Source organism: Carassius auratus, chromosome 45 (genome assembly GCF_003368295.1).
Source record: "Carassius auratus strain Wakin chromosome 45, ASM336829v1, whole genome shotgun sequence".
Taxonomy (NCBI): Eukaryota; Metazoa; Chordata; class Actinopteri; order Cypriniformes; family Cyprinidae; genus Carassius; species Carassius auratus.
The window spans coordinates 1,662,120-1,683,711 of record NC_039287.1 but is presented as its reverse complement, the minus strand read 5'-3'; the positions used below and the strand labels follow the sequence as shown (position 1 = coordinate 1,683,711).

At 35.2% G+C, this 21,592-nt stretch overlaps 1 protein-coding gene across 1 annotated transcript; it reads left to right on the top strand.

Annotated features, from left to right (window-relative positions):
* The first annotated feature begins 1,004 nt into the window (after positions 1–1,004).
* cnih3 (cornichon family AMPA receptor auxiliary protein 3) lies at positions 1,005–21,190 on the top strand. Its single transcript, XM_026232690.1, has 6 exons — positions 1,005–1,564; positions 5,511–5,579; positions 9,849–9,896; positions 17,338–17,450; positions 18,558–18,704; positions 20,507–21,190. The coding sequence occupies exons 1-6, from the start codon at positions 1,487–1,489 to the stop codon at positions 20,532–20,534; spliced, it is 483 nt and encodes a 160-aa protein (XP_026088475.1). The 5' UTR covers positions 1,005–1,486; the 3' UTR covers positions 20,535–21,190.
* Positions 21,191–21,592: the final 402 nt, after the last annotated feature.

The following is a 21,592-nucleotide window of genomic DNA, read 5'->3' as shown; positions in this document are numbered from 1 at the left end:
TTGGTCTCTTTGTTTGTAACATTACAAAAATTAATGAAACATTTTAATTTGAACTGATTTTAGCGTGTCGAAACGCAAGATGGCGCAAGAATATTCTAATTATTAGAAGTTATAGGCCTATATATAAACGTCTTAATAATATAATATTAAGACATATGATATTTTACATAATAATGTGTGTTAAGCCTATATATATATATATATATATATATATATATATATATATATATATATATATATATATATACATAGCCTATATATATATATATATATATATATATATATATATATATATATATATATATATATATATATACGAGATATATAGGCCTAGATACAGTAGATAGATAGATAAATAGATGGATACTTTTATATATTTTGTAAATTAAATAGGCTACTGTTGGAACGGATACTCAAACTGATTATTGAGTATGCCACTGGAACATAACAGGCTAGAGGAAGTGGATTTAAAAATTGTAAATATATATTTAAAAAAAAGACTATAAAATTACTAGAACCAGAGTGAGGTTTCTGAACTCAATGCAGACGAAATATAGAAAGTGGCTTGTCACGATGAGGACTGACTTTGAAATTAAAACATTTTATAAATATCTGACTGAGTTATTTATAGTTGAGAAAACTTATAAAAGAGGAATATTTTTAAAATGAGCCTCTTCTTTCAGTCAGGGCATAGCTAGTTGTTATTGCTTAAAACATACATCATAGGCCATATATTTCTGTTTATAATGCAGTCTATAAGAAATACATGAGTTATGGTTTAAGAACAACTGGTTTTAGGGGTAGTGAGTGATTAACTACATGAAATGGTAGGCCTACCTTTGTATTTAATTTAATCTAATTTAATTTCAAAGCGTATATGTCGTTGTTTTTAAAAAGTAGTGGGAGGTAATGTTTAGGACATGCTTTGACCTAGTGTCTGATCTGAGAGAGAGAGAGAGAGAGAGAGAGAGAGAGAGAGAGAGCTCTTTAAATCCACCTGTTAGCCGGCACACATTCTTGCACCTTCTGTTTGAGAAGGTGAACTGATCGCCAGGACCGTGTGTTAGTGCATTAACTCAAAGTTCTGCATTTCCAAAGTCGTCACCGTTTACAGTCTCCATCTTTAATGGACTATCACTGCCGACGACACCATACGGGACGATGTTAATGCATCATTTGCTTAACCGTCCACAAATGGCTTGATCTCGCGGGGATTTCGCCACACAGTGCTGCAACTCGCTCAAAATCGACAAACCACTGGACTTTTTTTTAAATCTTTTTTTTTTATTGATTCGTGAATATGGCAAAGCGTCTGCACTGAACTAGACTCGAGGTTTGCAACACATTTGTTGCAAATATTTTGATGAAGAACACGATGCGCTCCCTCTCGCGTGCCCCGTAACTGCTTCCATTCATTCATTCAGTCCAGTTTGGCTCGAGCACCGTCTTCTCTCCTGGAGATTTTCCTTCCAGTTTCCTCTCAATTATGTTCACTTTCGCTGCCTTTTGCTATATGCTTTCCCTTGTCCTCTGTGCTTCTCTCATCTTCTTCGCAATCTGGCATGTAAGTGTTTGCATCTTTGGCGTGCTTTGTGAAAATATAGACTACTGCTGCAGAATGGCATATGCATGTGTTAGAGCAGAGATTGCTGCATCAGAACAAACTGTTCATCACCAGATCAAAGCCTTCTTGATATTATCAATGTCTCTTTCATGTCTTACATAACCAAACTAAATCACTGATTATCATTTGAGTGTAAATTGATTGTGAAATTAGACTTGGGTGACAGGCGTATATCCTGATTTGGTGGCACCAGCTTGTGTCAGGGAAGTCTTTTGCACACCTTTTTTGGTTTTCCCACAGCTCTAGTGGCCAAAACACCTTTTCTGGGTTGTTTCAGATTCTTTTTTTATCCACACATACCTGCATTAAACCCCATTTACAGTTCAACTGAATGAACAACGGTCAATGTTATTTTCCAGTAGCAGTTTGTGCCTGACCTGTTTTGATGTTATGCTGTCCTTTATGCCTGTGCACTTTATGCAAGGTGTAACACTGTTTTGTTTTTTTTCCTTGAGGACAGCTGCATTAAAAGCACTCGCTCACATTCACAGCACTGCAAGACTGCTCTAGATTTGGGTCAGCACAGTCGTTTGCCCTAGGCTTGCTTCTGCATAGCAACAGACATTAGCCTCAAGGGTTAAATAAGGGGTAATTATGAGGACATCACATTTGACCCAGACCTGTTAGTAAGACATCTTTCAACTCAATCTATTTCCAATATCCCTAAAACTGTCTTTCAGGTATTTTAAAAGAAGTTCCTTGTATTTGTCAGTTATTGTGTGAGGAAGGCAGAAATGCTGTCCTCAGCAGTTTCAGCTTTTTGAAGCTTTAGACTTAATTCGATCGGCTCACAATGGGAAAATCCTGACATGTCGACCCCCTTTTAGGTTAGCAAATTGAATACATTTTAGGATTTGAGTGTAGGTTCAGCATGGTGTTAAATATAGTGTACAGTACATTTTTATGTTTTTTGTTGTTGTTGTTATTGTTGTTGTTGTTTGCACTGAATATAGAGTGTGGATTATGAGACCGCTTCCACACTGTCATTTTAAGCCATTCTTGAAAACAGTATGTCACCCAGACATGTCAAAAAGAGCAGCACCTGTTTTAAAATGGATCTGTTTTATATAATTCTGAATATCAGCAGACTTTTAGTTGATTAGTGCCTTTCAGCCAACATCCTAAAGTGTTGGAAGTTAATTTGTTTTTAGTAACACACATAAATTCTTATTTATGTATTCAAGCTGACAGTACTTATTGGCTGATGGCACAACACAAATGTGCACGATCCCAAGGGATCTTGAGCTGTGGTGTGAAAAGCAGCAGACAGGGACAATGTCCTATGAAAGCACATTTCATGCTTTTAAAAGCCCTCCACAAAGATACTGGCAAAGCATCTACTATTATGCAATATTTGATTTATTATTGTTATATAAAAAATGGGGTTTGTAAATATATATATATATATATATATATATATATATATATATATATATATACATTGCAAGAACACACAATTGATTCCATTTGTCAAAGAGTCCTGAAAAATGTACCACAAAAATATTAGAATGTTTTAGGATAAGAAATGTTTCTTGAGCACTGGTTCAGTAACCAATTCCACAATGAAAACTGGAGTAATGGCTGGTGAAAAGTATTGTTCATGCTTAGTTTATGTTAACTAAAGTAGTTAACTAATGTTCACTAATGAACCTAATAGTAAAGTTTTACTGACCCCAAACCTTTGGAAAGGAATAGCGTAATATGTTGTGCTTTTTGCCCCAGAATGGGGTAATTACAATATCTACCTGCAAGTTTAGTAATGAAAGTTAGCTAAATCCTTGAGATCTTACAGATCTCTCTCAATGTTGAGATTTGAAAAAGTAACATGTTTTCAATGTTTTCCAGCACTGTCAAATGTATCTTTCTTTATCTCAGATTATGAGCACGGCAGAATCTATCTGCCATCCTTTTCAAAGGGATGCCTATCTGCATATTTCCCCTTGTGTGTCATTCTGCTTCTGAGGGGAAATTATCCCCACATTAGCGTAACGAAAACATTGAGAGTCAAAAGCTTCCTCAGCAGATGTTTCAAGTCCACTTTCACAGCCAGTGGAAACTAACACATTAGTGCAAAGATGCACGGTTTAGAACAGTATTTAACATATTATCTGTGAATGCAGTGGTGCGTTCATCTGTGGAAGTTTGAATGGATTATTGAGATGTGTAGCGGCTGTCCTTAATTGTGGCACGTTTAATTCAGGAATTCTACAAGCTACTGTATTTCTAAGAGCTCTTGTTAAACATCGGATGGCAACCTGATTAAGCTACAAGGGGTACTGTTTTAAAAAGGCTTGCACATTCTAGCATGACTTGAATAATGTCAGTATATGAACCACAGTCCTTTTCACTAGAATAAAACAGCTTTGCTATACAGATTAGATTTTCAGTTATGTCTATGTTCACAAAAACAGGTTAATGCTCTATTGCACCTAATGCACCACCTACATTAAACTCTACCTTAACCAAACCGATAGTGTAAACAAAAGCTTGCTTCTACAAGTTTTTTATCATGAGTCACGATTCACAGGATTCAGTTGTGCCTGAAGCACTCTGCCTCACACGTTCTTACTGTGGGTGCTACTGAGCAAGTTTACTACATAAGAAAAGCCATACATATGAAACTGGCTGTGGTGCAAACATCAAAATGTATTTGTTTACAAATGATACACTATGGTAAAGGTGTTTTGAGGTCATAACATAGTATTGTAACTGATATCTTAATTTGTGTGTAAAGAAATAAAAGTTGTTGGTGTTTTACTGCTACTGTGGGTTAGTTTAACTGGAATCTGAGTGAACTGTATGTATAGGTTGAATTTCCATTGAGCCTATGTTGGTTTTGTCATTTGCCTTACGCAAGCGAGTATTAGGAAGGTCTCTAATGCAAAATCAGGGGAAATACCACTAAAAGGATTAATATTAACAAAATTCTAGAAATAACAGGTACTGGGTCAATATATTATAGAATGATGAGATGGATGAGGTCAAGTATGATATAATTTGTAGACAGTACAGCAGGCAATCAAGCAGCAATCTATAATTTCTCACAGCCTGTTTCACTCTTTCTGAAAACACAATGAGTTATAATCATGGAAAATATGAGAATGTTTGAGGAAATCACTTGTAATCATTTTCCTAAGCAACAATTATTGTTCTGTGCATTAACAAGTATATTTCTCTAAAGTCCCGTTCTCCAGTCAGCTCAGCTTTTTCAATAAAACATAATCCTCAGATGGGTAAACTGATGTCACATGGGTTACAAAACAGCAATGTTTCCACATGGATGCAATGTGCACGTTTCATTGTTTGTTGATTGTCTTTCTAGAAGGCATATAACATATGCAAGAACAATTTCTTACAACTATTCATATGCTGCTGTCAGATTTAAACCTGGCCGTTTTAAATGAACCCTGGCAGCCAAGCAGAAAAGCAGTCAAAACCAAACATTTTTACTGCTTGTGTCGCCTACAGAATTGAGAGAGCATTGATATACTACAGGAGAGGTAGTGTAGGAAGAGAGTGCAGATTGGTCTGTAACAGGGGAAATAAGCTTGTCTAATTTGATCTAACTTTAATTTTGGCTTCTCTTGCCTTGTGCATGAGCTATAGCCATGAGGCACCATAAGACCCTATTTGCTCAAATGCACTTACTAAAGGGGATAATTTAATATGCCTTTACAATCTGAATAATTTTTGTCACATCAAGCAGTACATACACAAGTGGATATTCACAATATATTCAAGATTTCAAGATATTGTCAACTGAAGAAAGATCATGAATATGAAAGTTTATTGCATTTTAAGTGGTTTTTATGTATCCCATTAGATTAAATCCATGTGTCTATGTGATAATGATCATGTTATCTTTTTTTTTTCTCTGGGTTTTCAGATAACAGCCTTTGATGAGCTACAGGCAGACTTCAAGGTGCCGATCGATCAGGGCAATCCACTTCATGCGGTAAGTCATGCAAATAATGGACTTGAACGTCTGATTCATTGCCCTTTCCTGCACTTCCATGGAAATGAATGAGTTTGTATCTGTGTGTGTGTGTGTTTATTTGTTTATGGTGGGAATATATTTAAGCAAGCCCTGTGATCTTTTGCAGGCACCAGGTGTGTTGCCTATACCCCAAACTCTGAAACATTTCCTGTCATCCGCAGCATTGAATGAATAAACCATAGAGCAGCTGTCTATGTGTTGTATTTCCTCTGCTGGAGGTCCTGCCAGCTTTAATCTCACTAATTAATTCAAATTCAGGCAACTTTTCCAGCTTTTTGGATACACCAACTGTTATCCAAAAGTTTTGAACAACATTATCATTTTAGATGCCAGAATTGCAGAATAATTGACATGTGTGTGCTTGATATCTCGCAAGGCTACTTTGCAAACAAAGCAAGAGTCACAGGCTATATAAGTCTCACTCACAAAGTGACACTGACAAAATATAGCCACGTATCTGCTCCACACAAAACTTCTGTAACTGTAATTTATTACTGTCTTCCCAGCAAAGTGTCAAAGTAAGAGATACATGCTCTATATGTCACCCACCCCTCTGTGAGACTGGAGGGAACTATAGAGGATGTGGAAGGTGGGGGTGCTAAAAGATTGATGGCTTCCTAGCTGATCTCACCACCCAGTCAAGTCAATCTCACACCCTGCCTGGCTAATTGGTGTCTTCTGTCAGTCTTCAGCTGAGAGAAAGTCAGGACTTCATCCTGTGATTCTCATTGGAGCTCCGCTTATGACTCTAGTCTGCACAGCAGTGCTGCAGTCACTGTGTTCTTTCCCTCAGGCATGTTCATGCCACATGGCATTAACGTGTGTTCCATAAACAGACAGTAAATTCATTTTTTTGTCAGTAGTTTTTAGGCCTAATAATTAATTTATGCAATTAATATAGACACAATAATTTACACAGTTAATGCAGCATTGTTTTTCCATTTCTGAGGGTAATGCTAATGTTTTATTATGCTTATGTTTTTTGTGTCGAAACAGGGCCGACTGAATGTACTCAGTGATTGGCCATGTTTGCATGGATGTTAAAATTAAATTCTTCCTTTAAAAACAAAAATGGCAGTATTGGTATCACTAGTTGTATTTGGTATAAATTACTGTGTGAGACTGGCCTTGATATTACTTGATAGTAAACAGATATTAGCATAAGATAAGACAGAATAGAGAAGCTTGAATTACATTCATTTTTCACACCGCATTAGCAAATTGTTTTTCCCCTGGTTATAAGCATAAATTATCATACAGTATATATGTATAAAAGCAGTATTGATATCAATATTGGTACTGGTATTGGGTGAGACTGGCCTTAATAGTACTTGGTAGTGAAAAAGATGTCAGTGAACAAATGCCAGTGCAAACTATAATTTCTTTATGTTAAATATACATTGTAATTATTACTAATATAAAATAATTTAATATATTAATAATGCAATTGAGATGAATTGTGAACAGAAAACGGAAATTATTCACTTACAAACTATTACTCCGTTCGCAAACCTAGTTTTGTCTTGTTTTCCAGCAAATAATATCTAAATATTATTTATAATAAACATCATTGAAACAGGATATACTTTCTTGCAAAACAAAATTGCTAAAGATATTATCATTAGATAACACAGAATAAATACATCTTGAGTTTTTCTTACACCGTTTGGAAAACAGGGTTTATTTTGTTTTAAGCATAAATCCTACAAAATTTGGGAGGTTTAAACATTTTAAACTTTAATATGTCTGATAAATCAGAAAGCAAGAGCTAGCAGAACCTCACATTTAGCGGCCCTTGACTGCCACATGCCCGGCTAGTTCTGTGAAGCCATTCAAGACATAATTCTCCAGCAATTAAAGACTTCTGATGCTATTCTTTTACAGGATTCTCAAAACTAGTTGAAACTAGGCATCTTTCATGTTAACGTTATGAGCACATTAGATGGAATTAGTATCTGCTGCGCTGCCTGATGCGCGCACGTTTTTAATATTTTATTATGCTAATGTTCTAGACAGACATTACGATGCATGTGACTGATTTCAATGAAAAACAACATTAAATTAGAAGGATCATTATGTTGCTTGCATGACGGCAAGAGTTTTATGATCCAGATGTTTGTCAGCATGCGAAATATAAACAATCCAACACATTAATTTTGGCAGAGACGCAAGTAACATTCAGTGAATCAAACCCATAACTTTGTCTTTAACTGTGCCTATACCAGTTGAGTATAAGTTTTTATATATATATATATATATATATATATATATATATATATTTTTTTTTTTTTTTTTTTTTTTTTTTTACATTATATGCTTTGTTTATGATATGAGGGGATGCCAAAAAGCATAAATACAGGTAAATCACAGCTATTTTGACAAGTTTCTAAAGTGACCAAAATAGTAAGCTTGTTGAGAGGTTTAGCTTTGATCAGATCTGTTGATGCTCTTATTATGCCATCATTAGAAGTTATGCTGAATATCATTTGCTCTACAGAGATGATAGGCTCAGTTTAGCTAAATGTGTTTGCATTAATATTTCTGTCAAGGACTACCCATTTGTATGTTGCAGAATCCATAGCTCAAGAACATAATATTCTGGCTGCTGTATTGACTCTTTTTCCTGTATTAAATATATTGTTTACACTGAACGCCAGCACTTGTCAAGCAGAATTTGTGCTGATGAATATTTCAAAGGGAGCTGAGTCTAATCGCCTGCTAATTAAAAATGCTGATATGGCTGCAGTTATCTCCAGTCACTGTGGCTGCCAGTGGAATATTTTTGCATGCTGCTGTTGAGGAGGTTGGCAATTGTGAAAAAAAAATGTCTTCAGCAAATTTGGATGAACTAAAATGAAGTGTGCCCCAAGAAATAGTGCAGGAGTTGAGTGTAACTTTCATAGATGTTTGGTGTAATCTCTGAAATACAGCTGTGAGCTGGAACAAGAGTGGGAGGTTGTCAATCAAACCCTGGAAAAAACTGTTTAAAAAATACAGAAACTTTGGGAAATAGATGCATGTCAATTATATTTCACAAATTCAGAAAACAAGCATAATGCTCGTGGAATTATCTGTATCTTTGATATTGTAGTTAAAACTGTTTGTTTAAATTTATTAATCAAATGTATAATATATTATAATATATTAATATATAATATAATCAAATAATTATTATATTACAAAGGAAAATGTGTATTATATTATACAAACGTACTTAAATTCAATTAAACTGACCAACAAGGCCATTTCTGGTAAAGAGAGCATTCTTGCTGAACAGGAGTGTTGTAGATGTCACTATGGGTGGTTCTGTGGATTAGTGAATAACAGCACAAATTATTTAATTATTTACATGTGCAGGCTAGTAGTGTAAATAATGTATTGAGTTGAATGAAGTTAATGTGAATTTTAAAAATAGCAGTCAAATATGTATGTTTAGACTTATGCATGTTAGAAAACAGCATGACTCCTCCTGCCAAGTGGCATATGAACAGTGCTCTGTTAGGCCTCCATATAGTGCAGCCATATTTTTTTCTGTGTTACTCATGTAAGATTTATCTCTGCTTTAACATGTAACTATACATGCCCCCTATTAAGTTCTGCTGCTCTTTGTGCCTTGTATATGTAAAACGATTCCATAGTGCAAATATGACAAAAATTACATGCAAAAAAAATTAATTCAGGATGCAAAAAAAAAATCTCTGTTGAATTAGATTTAATCCACTGCACACGTGATTAAAACACAAAATATACTATATCTGGGATTGTATATAAAAAATACATTGTCCCCTGAGAGAACCGCTACATTTCCTGCCCCCCAAAAGATATATGTTTGGATGAAATTGCCATATGCCTTTTTTACATGCCATTCAACAACCTCCCTGCTGTTTTTTCCACCTCTTGGCAGTTGTCTCAATGCAAGTCTCTTGATGTTTTTGCCAGTGTATAGTGCTCTGATTCTGCAAGGGAACAGGGGCCAGGAGCTGGGGAAGACAAGAGCCTTAGGCAGCATTGCATGTCAAAACCATAACCTCTGTTCCACAAACACCTATGAATGCATATACACTTTTAATCCTAGTTTAAATCTACTCCCCCTGCTCCTGCTTACTTTGATGCATCATATCAACTTTTTAGCAGCTGAAGAATGTGGCCTTCATACTAGTTTTTTTCCTTGAGACTGGCATTTTAGGTGTTACGGGAAATGTAACATTATTTTATTTCTCTTAACAGCGTGAAAGACTGCGAAATATTGAGAGGATTTGCTGCCTGCTGAGAAAGGTATGTAATGTTTAAAGAAGTTTTTTTTTTTTTTTTTTTTTTTGGATGATCATCTGTTTTTACATAAACATATTGCAGCCAGTTTAAGTGTTTTTGCTAACATTATGCTGAAACTATTTGAGTTTGTGTTTATTATTTGGAGTTTTATTAATATAAGTAGAAGCATTTTCATTTGTGCTCTCAGTTCGCAAATGATGACTTACCAATCAAAGGTATTAGAAAGTATTTTCCACACCTTTATAATGTGAAACTATACATATTGTGGGTGTTTGAACATTTCAATCCAAGCACTGTTACAGGGGGCCAGAACCTGTTATGTTCCATATATATATTTTGCCAACATCAGCAGAACGCATTCATGAGTAATATGTCTGGTTGCATGAGGCTCTCTATTGTCCCAGCTGCTCTGTGTGCATGTGCACCTAGCAGAAAAGTTTTCTGCTGTCACTCAGTTACACATGAATGCAAATGTAAAAGAAAACACTGCCTGACAAAGAACATGTATCCAAACAGTGTTCACAAGAGCTTCATATGCACTTGAGCTGAATTGCCTGTAATTTTACAGATACACCATTTATTAAATGGTTTACAACTTTAAATTGTGATTGGACAAGCTTCGTTTAAAGCCACTGAATGGTTTTAAAGCCATCTCTGTTTTCCCCCTCCCTCTTTGTTTATCAGTGGGGGTCTTTATGTACAGAGGGCATGTGATTTGTAGTTTTTTATCATTATTAATTATCTTGGTTGTTATTATTAGCATAAGGCTCCTATCACATCCCAATGGGCGACAGTGTCTTTGCTTTGACTGACATGAGCACAGTGATAATTTGTGAGAATCAAGCCAGAGAGTAAATAAACAAAAGTGAATTTTCATTCTGAAAAGGTAGGCTTAACAGATGGTATGTCTTTACTCAGCAAAAAATGAGAGTTTAATACATTTATGCATGGGAGAATAAACATTTACCTACCAGAGTTTTCTGTTAGTGAGACAATTTTACTGCTGAGTGAATCTGTGGATTGTGCATCTTTCCAGAATGACTTCCAGTTATGCTCGCTGGTATTCAGCACTAGACTGAAAAAGTAAACATGAGATCACTTATTTCCCCACACTAGACAAACAAACATGAATGTATTCTCATTTTTGTTAGGCAGTTTTTGACATCTGTGTGTATTCACAAAAACGTCTGGAGCTAACAAGAAAGGAATGGTGGTTTGTTTGACTGACTTCGGCTCAGTCAGACTCAGACAAACTTATACTGAGTCACGCTGAGCTTCTTTGCAAAGTGCCAGCATATTTTTAGACAACTGCTAGCACATCCTCTCACTCTCAGGATCCATAATTCAGATACCTCACACTAGAAATGTATACATATTCATATCTAGTGTATTTGTTTGTCACACACACACACACACACACACAGTTAGGGGTCAGTAAGATTTTTTCTTGTAAGAGTTTTTTAAATAAGCCTCTTATTTTACCAAGGCTGCATTGTTTTTGAATGATAGTAAAACATTTAAAAAAAAAAATGTTTTATTAGGTTTATTTATTAAAAACATTATTTGTTAAACTGCTGAACATAGGTTGTTACTATAAGTAAAAAAAAAATCTTAAAAAAAAGATTTGTGCTCTCAAAAATATTGCTCTGAATACATTATAAATGAAATCATCACCACATAATTCAACAGTTCTGGTCTGTGATTTTGTTTCTATTTATAACAATAGTTTCATTTTGCTTTGAAGATCTGTGCCTGCAGTTTACAATCATTATTTTGACCCTGTCTTTCTCTTAAGCTAAGCTTTTTCCTCTAACTCTGAAGGTCAAGGTCAATATTCCATCAGCCAATCAGATGCGTCCGCTGGGGGAGTGCAGTGTAGTCCCCTATGGTTGCCAACGCTGTGTGTTTGTTCTTCAAACGAGAAGCTACTTTTTGATGTTGCAGTACAAACGTTTCTGTCCTCTCATCATTCCACTTCACACTTACATTCATCACCAAAGTCATTTGCGCAGAATTTGACATAAATGGAAATGACAAGGTGGAACTGAAAGGCAGAGGATCGTTCATAAAAGACCTGTATGATATGCATATCTCTTTGGAAAATTCTTAATGAAGCTTTGGGTACATGATGATGCATCTAATTCTGAACAATGTATTAGTGTTTTGTTTTTAAACTTGTTGCCTGAACGTTTTTATTAACCCTAACCCTAACCCTAATATATATATAAAATTTAGATTCATTTTTTTAATAGATTCTAGATATCTAATAGTGGGCAGAAGAAGAAAAAAACTGATACAGCTTAACACTAAATAAATATATTCCAGATATCAATGTAATCATTTGTTTTACCTTTAGTACAATGTCAATATAAAGGCCAAATATTTCATTTTGGAAACAAGTTTTTTCTTTTAATATAATGCTTACAGGGTTCATTCAAAAATGAAAGTTCTTTCATTATTTACTCACCCTCATATTTTTCTAAATCTGCTATGAAAATATGGTGACACTTTACTTGAAGCCTTTATGTATAATGCATCAGGGTATTCATATCATTGTAATGCATTATATCTTTTCAGAAATAATTTTAACCAAGTTAAAATAAGTTTTTATATTTGCATTTTCATTGTTTTTCATGTATTTAAGTGCATTATACTGAAAAAAAATAGATACATATTAGAATGCATTATCACTGCGGTTTCTTTACGTTACAAATGTCAGATAACCGATTTTAATTGATTACTTGCAAACAGTACTTATTTACAGCAGAGAAATATATAAATAAATAATACATCTATATATATGTATTTTTAAATAAACATAGATAGAAAAAATATATTTATATTATGGTGACAACACAGCCCTCATTAAGAGAATCAGATGCAACCCTCATTTCATATTTGTAGACTGCTGTGTTTCACCCACTGATCTATATATATCTATATTAAAGATCAGTGGTTTCACCCCAAACATATGTAGTCTTTTCCTCTTATGACTTTTCCAAGCAATCCTTATCTCATTAGAGCAGGGAATGTGATTTTTCTTTTTCACACCCTACACTGATATACTTGGGGGCGCAGTAAGAAATCCTGCCTCTGTCTGGAGAAAAGCTCCATTTGATTTCAAAGGGCTCAAGTCAGAGCACAGTGAGGGGGCATTGTTGTACTGTTCTGAGTCTCTTACCCAGCCAAAAGCATCAAACAGTTCAGTGCAGAGACTAAACTACCGCTGCCGAGGCGTAGCCCGCAAATGAATTTGCAAGAGCTGCCTAGACTGGTCGTGTACAATGAAAAATAGAAACTTGCTTGAGAAATTTATCAGCTTGTGATGTATATGCTAAACTCTTTCGGAAAGAAAACGACTGTTAAAAATAAACCTTTGTTATCAAGCCTCTTGTAGCCGGCCCCTCACTGTTGGAGAAAAGAGCAATCTCCTTTGTGGCTTTTAAAAATAGCAACATCTGGCTGGTAATCAGACAGTATCTTGTCTCTGTATGCATCTAGGTCTGAGCCATGGGTGTGCAGGGGGCAGCAGGGGCCTATTAGCCTGTCACCATCTTCCACCATAACTTTCAATTAGTGTAGCCCTTCCAGCTTGACGTCACTCTCTCCTACCAAATTATGACTTAGGTTTGCATGTTTATATATATTTATTTAGCATCTGATTGTTGTTAAGTTTGTTACATTTCCTACTGCACTGAATATTTGACCAATTAGATTATTCATTGAATTATATATTGCATGCAGAAAGGATCTTGATAATGTACTAAAATATATTTCAATAACTTTTTATGTTCAGTAAAAAATTAAAATTTCTGATTCATCACTGGAAATGTTTTATTTTTTTAGTTAAGGTTATTATTTATTATTTGATTCATTTATATTTTTTATGTATTGTTTTATTCTAACAGAAAGGATATTACAGGGTTGTAGAAACACAGCATAATGTTTTACTACAAAGTAGATATTATTTGTTGATAATAGATATTATTCATGTAAACTTTTGACTAACATTATATTTTAAGTAACCATTCTCTTTCGCATTCATTACTATGATAATTTGAATACGTTTCATAAGTTTACTATTTATTATTCAATACATTTATAGTATGTATTGTTTTATTCGGACAGAAATGGCAGATATTGCAGGTTTGTAGAAACAGCATTGTACTACACTGTGTAAATATATATACACATAAAACCTAAAAAAAAAAAAAAAAAACCGAAGTACATTTACTAGCAATTTGATAAATTTACTAGGAATTTGAGTGAAAGTGGTTTCTGCACAAATTTTCTAATATTTATGAAAAATGTATGTTTATTATTAATTGTTCTGCTATTTAATATATAACAAAGGATTTTTGTAAAGCCTGGAAGAGTGGATCTGCTGTGGCATACAAATACAAAATTCAAAATGGTGATAATCACAGTCTGAACAGTTAAATGGAGAGCCAGGTCATATGCTATCCATTGTCTTGGGGACAGGTGTTCTTTAAAGAGAAAATATGTATAATTCTTTGCTGCAGTTAATTATTGGCTGCTGTTGAAAGAGAAAAACAGTAATTGGAGACTAGCGGCTCTTCTGATCTGCTAAAGATGAACATTTTGCTGCTACTACTCTGAGAGGGCAGTCAGATTTGTCATTGTAATAAGTCAATTTGAAATGGATGGTTCCTGAACATGTATTCATTTATTTATAGTTACTGTATGTCAACCCTCTATATTTTTGTGGTCAGTTCTCTCCCTTTTAATCTCCATTCTTGTCCAGACACTCTGCCTCATTAAAGCGATATCTACAGGTCTGGTGCTCATTCTATTCTGCTCTAATGGTGGGACATGTAATTAGTAGTAAGTAAGTGTTAATTGGAGAGACCTGCAGTGGCAGGCTGGTGAGAGTTGATAGGAACATAGGGTTACAGAGTGAATGAGGAAGGGAGACTGTTAAAGATACTCCACAGTCAAAAGCACTCAGCCACAGTAGACCTCTCATTAGGTGGCATGACACTGAACAAGCTCTTGTGATTCCCATAGGAAGGCAACTTTAAAAGTTACACTTAAAGCTCTTGGACTTTTGGTTGAGTGGTCCTCGACCACAGCGTCATAATTAACATACAGCTACAGCAGCGATGTAGAAACTATGTGCATCAGTGGCTTCAAGTGTATGGAGTCAACAAAATGCAGGAAATGGTTGATATACAACATATTTCTAATCTTAACAGGACATCTGCAATATTACAGACAGCAATTCCTTTACTTTCATTTCAAATTGATCACAGAATATGGCTTTATTTATGCAGTTTTATATTTAATGCTGGCTTACGTGTTGCAGCCGACCTGCTGATTAAAAGTTATTGTCACATAAATTTTCTAACATAAAATCCCTCAAAAATTGGATGTTTTTGTTTATGTGTGCCATTGGGAATGAAGGACAAATATTGTGCCTAAAGTTGTTCAGATATTCAGAAGCCCTGAAGCCTAACAGATAAAGACTGATCTTCCAGATGAGCCCATACTAACCCAGCTGCCAGTCCATATTTACTTGATTATGCAGCATTCATCACTGCCCTCAGTTGCTCTGCTCCAAAATCTGTACTGTGGCAGAATTTGAAAGCATCATAGGAGCAAAAAAGCTGTTTCAAAAGGTGGGCAACTTTATTATGCTGCCTTATAAGATAAATAGCCAAATTTGAAGCCAAATTTGAAGCAGATTTACAAATATAACTAATGCAGAATAATAATCCCTGAATGCACTGCAGCAAATTCAGTGGGAAAGAAATAAAACTATAATGAAAAGGTGAGAGAATTGTTCAAGACTGAAACTGATTTACACTAATTAGAATACTGATTAGCATAGCAACATGCTACTGTAACAACAAACTCTCTGATGTTTGAGTAATAGCTAGAATCTATGCTAAAGTCTTTCATTTCTGTACAGGTTTTTTTTTTATAATTATGATTCATTATTAACATTTCTCTTGTTATGAAAATAAGAATGTGGCACACACATAGGAATTACTCTGGACAAGACATTTTTGTCTAAAGCATTTAAAAATTTCCTTTTGTATCCAGGGTATTTTTGTATTGGTGATGGAATATTTTGCGCTATGTTGCGCCAATATGGTTAAATAGCTAGGACAGGTCAAACTTTAATGAGCCCTCTTTTGTAAAGGTTGGACTGAACCACATTTCCTTTAGCCTGCTGTGAAAGGACTCCACATTAAAGTTTTGTGCCTTAGGATGCTGTGTCTTAAATGATGAACGATTCACTAAAGCCAGCCCTCAGTCTGTGTCAGGTATAAACTGGAGTTAATGGCTACAATATTACAGGCCTAGATACTGCAAATATATATACAGTGTACTGTACTTGGTGATCGATTGCTATACAGTCTGAGGTTTATTTGATGTTAACTGAGGCTATTGTTTTTTTATTCATTTTTCAGTGCTGGGATTTTGTTACAATGAAATCCCACTGGGAATTTGAAACACATCTGAAGTAGTTTGAGTATCAGACATACTTTGTAAAAAGAAAAAGAAAAAAAAAAGTACTGCCCAAAGTAACTGCCCTAAGAGTCCCCTTTCTTGTCCATTTACAGCAAACTGGCACAGCAGTGCTGCCAAAAATTGTCCTGTTCTTCCTCAGCTGAAGGTGAACTAACATAACCTAGAAACCATGTCCTAAAATTCGCAAAGATTATTCTAGAGATCACATAATATTTTCTATTGTTTTATTTTATTTCATCAAGTACTTTTTCCATGAAAAAACTGTTGTATAACTCTTTCTTATATAAAATCCAATGCATATTTTACAATTTTTCCAGAGCAACAGATGTGAATAAAATACAGTTCTTTCTTAAAGAGATAGTTTACCCAAAATGACAACAAACCTTTATTTAGATTGGATGCCATATTGAAATTAACAGGTTGTGAGGGACAGACTTGTCTTTACAATGGCACTAGATCACAATTTTTACTAACTCAAAATTACAATATACTAACAATTTTCAAAACTGTTTTTGTCTACTGAAATGTTTTTCTAAAATACATTTCATTAACTGGATCATTGGTATGTTGTTAACAGTACAATTCCTTGAACGCACTGTACTTGCATCCCTCACATCTTCGTTTTCATTTCTGTCAAAAATTTAAATATGGAGCTACCATGATTTAAGGGCTTTTCAGGATATTCTGCCTTTCCACTATAATTTAATCATGGCACAATATCCTAGTCACTCTTAAAAACAGAGTGGAAGGATGAACAAGAACAAATAAGTTAGTTTGGAGTGACATGAGAGTGAGTAAATAATGACAGAATTTCATTTTTGGGCAAGCTGTCCCTTTAAGACTGAATCATAGACGAATCCACAGATCTACCTGCAATAATCAGACCTATCAGAGCATTGTCTTCTGCCCAGTTGTACCCATAGTTATTTATCTGTGTTCTCTTTAGTTGGTCCTTCCAGAGTACTCTATCCATGGGCTCTTCTGTATCATGTTCCTGTGTGCTCAGGAGTGGCTTACTGTCGGCCTGAATATCCCTCTGCTCTTCTACAACACATGGAGGTGAGCACCTGAACCGGTCTTTACTCCTCTTAAACAAGTCGTGCCTGCTATCTGTCAGATTTCACTAAAATATGTGTCCTGAGAAATCAAGCCTGTCCCTGCTATAGCCCTTGACTGTATATTAAGTGGAAACTTAATATTAATTTTCATTCAAAATAAATAATTAAAAATTAATAATTATTCATTTATTATTTAAATGTGAATCTTTTGAGGATTGATCTTCTTGATACAGTTTCACTATTATCAATGTTCAGATCAATCCCATTCCTAATTTCCTTATATTAAAGATCCTTGCCACGGTGTCTTTTTAATCGTGTCACTGCGCATTGGTCTGAGACATTTTTCTAGATGATTTATAGCAGACTGAATGTTTCATCACACAATGAAGCAACTAGGGAAATCCTAACTGGGATAAAATGAGTTCCAGTCATTTTCCAGTGGAGCTCTAAATCTTTCTTCGGGGTTTGTTGAATGTTCAGAGCTGTTGTCAATTACTGCCATCATCTTCAGAATATGAGAGATAGATGTGCTGTGCCTTTTTTTTTTTTTTTTTTTTTTTTTGCAGAATGATGAAAACTTAATCAGTACAATAGTAATGGCTGATTTGGATTATTATGAAGTAATGTTTGATTAGCTGCTTGAACTCACTATAAATATTTTTTTTACCAGATTTATTGCTTTTCTTGCAATAAATCTACTTTTTTCCACAGATCCAGTGATGCTGCTTTAATGCACTGTCACTCTGTTCTTCCCTCTGTTTTGCTCCAATTCTTTCACGTTTTTCCTCCTAATGCGCTTAAAGCCCCCACTCCTTGTTTTCGATTTCCCTAATAGAATTATTGCACCAGGGATGAGGTTTTTCCATGTCTTACAATTACAGACTATATTTAAGTCATCCATCTCCAAGGACTGCCTAGATTGACAGAAATATTTAGTATAAAGGGGCTTAGACTAGCTACACTTTTCATTAGATCAAATTAAATTGTTGAAATTAAATCAATAATAAAAATAAATGAATTGAAATGACAGCCAAACAAAAATCTAAAACAAAGGTGCACATAATCATTCAAGAAATGCTACCCGGCTCATGTTTTTTCACATTTTCAGCAGGTACTTTCATAGCCCCACAGACACTAAGGAGCTTCTCTACGATCCAGCGTCGGTCATGAATGGAGACACACTCAAATTCTGCCAAAAAGAGGCCTGGTGTAAGATGTCCTTCTTCGTCCTCTCATTCTTCTACTATCTCTACTGGTGAGTAGAGATTGAGAGAGTAACTCAATTGCCTACTAATGGGATTCTGGGTAACACGTTCACTGTTTTTTATATCTTTATAGCCAAATATGCTGTTTAAAGTGTCCCCTGGCTATAGTATAAGCTGCCTGAAGCCTATAGCATAGCAGAGATGTATTCTTAAACAAGCATTTGAACTGACAAGGACTCTGTGCACTTGGATGGCGCCAACAACTCGGCCTTTGGGTAGAATTCCTGAGTTTCCTTTTTAGCTCTACACTATATAACGTCACATTAAATGTTAATATACATATATTAAAAACGCACATATTCTGTAAAGGTTCACCCTTCGAGCGAAAAGGCCTTATGACATTACATCATATCAAAGGCGATTGTTGTGCATCAGTCATGTTGTGTTATTAAAGGCTATTTGCTTCTGGAATTGAAATTTAAGGACAAATACAGACTTTTTTCAGCATCTTTTGACCACTACCACTTTTTGAGAAGAATGTGGATAACCAAACAGTTGATATAGCCATATAGCCATTATTTTTTTATACATCTGTCATAGTTTTTATTTTTATTTAACCAATGGACAAGTTTTAATTATTTTCTGTAGTGATCAACATTATGTTTAACTTGAGCTTAACTTGGACCATTCAGTAAAACTCAGCTTCTTAATAAAGGTTAGGCTGAGCCTTCTTATAAATTCTTATATAATGTCTGATTTGATGAATGCTTTTATTTGCCTGCCTTGCCTAGTTTAACTCCTGTGGCTTGATCTTCAAACGTAGTTTGTACTCTAACCCTTCGTAATAACCACAATGTTGTTCTCCCTCTTACTAATCAGTCTTACAAATCAATTGCAAATCCAATATCAGCGCACCAGGCCATCACGCATCCAATTACAATAGTAGGTTTGCCGTTCCTTTTTTCTAAACACCATTCAAACCTAATGACTCAAGAAAGGAGTGTGCCACTCTGATAGAAGTGGAAGAGAGATTTGGGAAAACATCACACTAGTTCTCACAAAGATTGCAAATGCATGAGGAACATTTTTCGCCTCAGGCTCCATCAGGATCATATCTAGGATCATAGCTGAAATACATCTTCCACTTTCAACACGAACACTAAAAACATGTTTTTAGGACACAGATAAGCCACAGTCCTTAATAATACAGCAGTTCCCCATTAAAACATCTTTAGATTTGAGACCAGCCTTAGCTGTGTGCATGGAATACAATCATGATACTTAACATTCAACAACATTTTCTGATTAAGTTAAATATATATGCTTCATATGCCGCAGTGATATAATTTCAAAGAGCATAAATAGTTCTGCTTTCTTTTTTGAAAAGATTAGGAATATAAAAGGATCCACGCCGCTACTTTTCCGACCTCCACATACTGAAGATAATAAGACAGAGCGAGCCAAGAAATGCTTATGCAGTTTTTATCAGGGCAACCCCTTATTATGTATTAATGCCTGTGGACAGCATTCTGGCATGGCATCCATGGCCCCTAGTGTGAAGTCAGCACAGAAATTCAACACACATCAACATATGGCAGTACATTCTAAATAAATACAATCCATATCATCCACAACCTGCCCGGAGTGATCCTCGAGCTGGTGAAGCTGTCATTTTCCATAGCGTCAGCTGCTCTGTATTTCCATGCCTCCTCTAGCTGAGGATGAATACTGTGGTTTCAGATGGATAATTTGGGGACAAAATGCATCTTTGTGTTTGTTGTTAGCTAAGAAATAAACTAATTAATGGGAGGGATGTTTGGTGTTAGTAATGCCTGTTTGTTCTGTCTTCCAGTATGATCTACTCCTTGGTGACCTCATAACAGAGTTCTCAACACTGCTCATAAGACACTGTTTTCCAAAAGCTCTAAACTAGATTTGGATGAAACAAGAGCACCGCTAGACACAAGTGCAACACACTGCAGTGTCTGAACCTACAGAGAAGACTTGACCCCATCTTCCCAGAGTATCAGAAGAAGCCAGTGTCGTTTACAGATCTGACTCAACGCCCTAGATGTCTCATGGACCTGGTGTGATGCGCTTTTCACAAGCTCACAGTAACATTTGCACAGATTGTCTCAGGCATAGCACAACATGTCCTTTACCACTTTGAGGCACAAAACCTGCCAACCTTTACACTCACTATATGTAGCTTATTAGGTTAAAACAAATGAAAGGAATCTATGGCTAACTTGATCAGAGAATGTTTCATTTTTACCAGTCACACACTAGGCCACTGAGTTTGATTACATGTGAGAAGCTTTTGTGATATATTTTATGTGTATCTGTGCACTCCTAAAATAAGCATTTTTTTATATGGGATACATATCTGTTGCATTACTTGTGTACATAGAGTACTTTGTGTAATGCTTTTATGTGTTAGTGTCAGTTGGTTGAGATGTTTTGGGACTTTATATTTACAGTTGCTGATATTGAGGATTTATTTGAGAAAACAAGAGCCACTTTTCCACAATTTTGCACAGAGTTGTTATGAGTTGCACAGTAGATACAGTTATTGGTTGTGGTGGGAAAAAAAGTCATATTTATATACCCAGTACGAGTCTTCCAATATATTACAGTGCATCAAACAAGATTTGAATTTTAGGGAAGAAATCAAAACCACAGCTCATGATCTATGAATTTCACTTTCTCATTTTGTATTATTATTATTATATTAACTGTATTATTGTTATACGACAAGGTCAGCTGAAACAATACTGAAACAAGATATTTAAGGAACCATCGACAGTTTCTTCAATCTTTTTCTCTTACTCTATCATGTATCCGATTTCTTTTTTCTTCTTAATAAGTGTTTCTGACTACTTTCTACAGCTATTACTCTAACAATGTTGTTGGATCAGTCAGGTTTTAACTGCCGGAG

Coding starts and splice junctions, on each gene's coding strand:
- cnih3 (XM_026232690.1), top strand. CDS start 1,487: ATGTTCACTTTCGCTGCCTTTTGCTATATGCTTTCCCTTGTCCTCTGT. Junction 17,451..18,557: donor CTCTTCTACAACACATGGAG/GTGAGCACCTGA, acceptor TCACATTTTCAG/CAGGTACTTTCATAGCCCCA. Junction 18,705..20,506: donor TTCTTCTACTATCTCTACTG/GTGAGTAGAGAT, acceptor TCTGTCTTCCAG/TATGATCTACTCCTTGGTGA.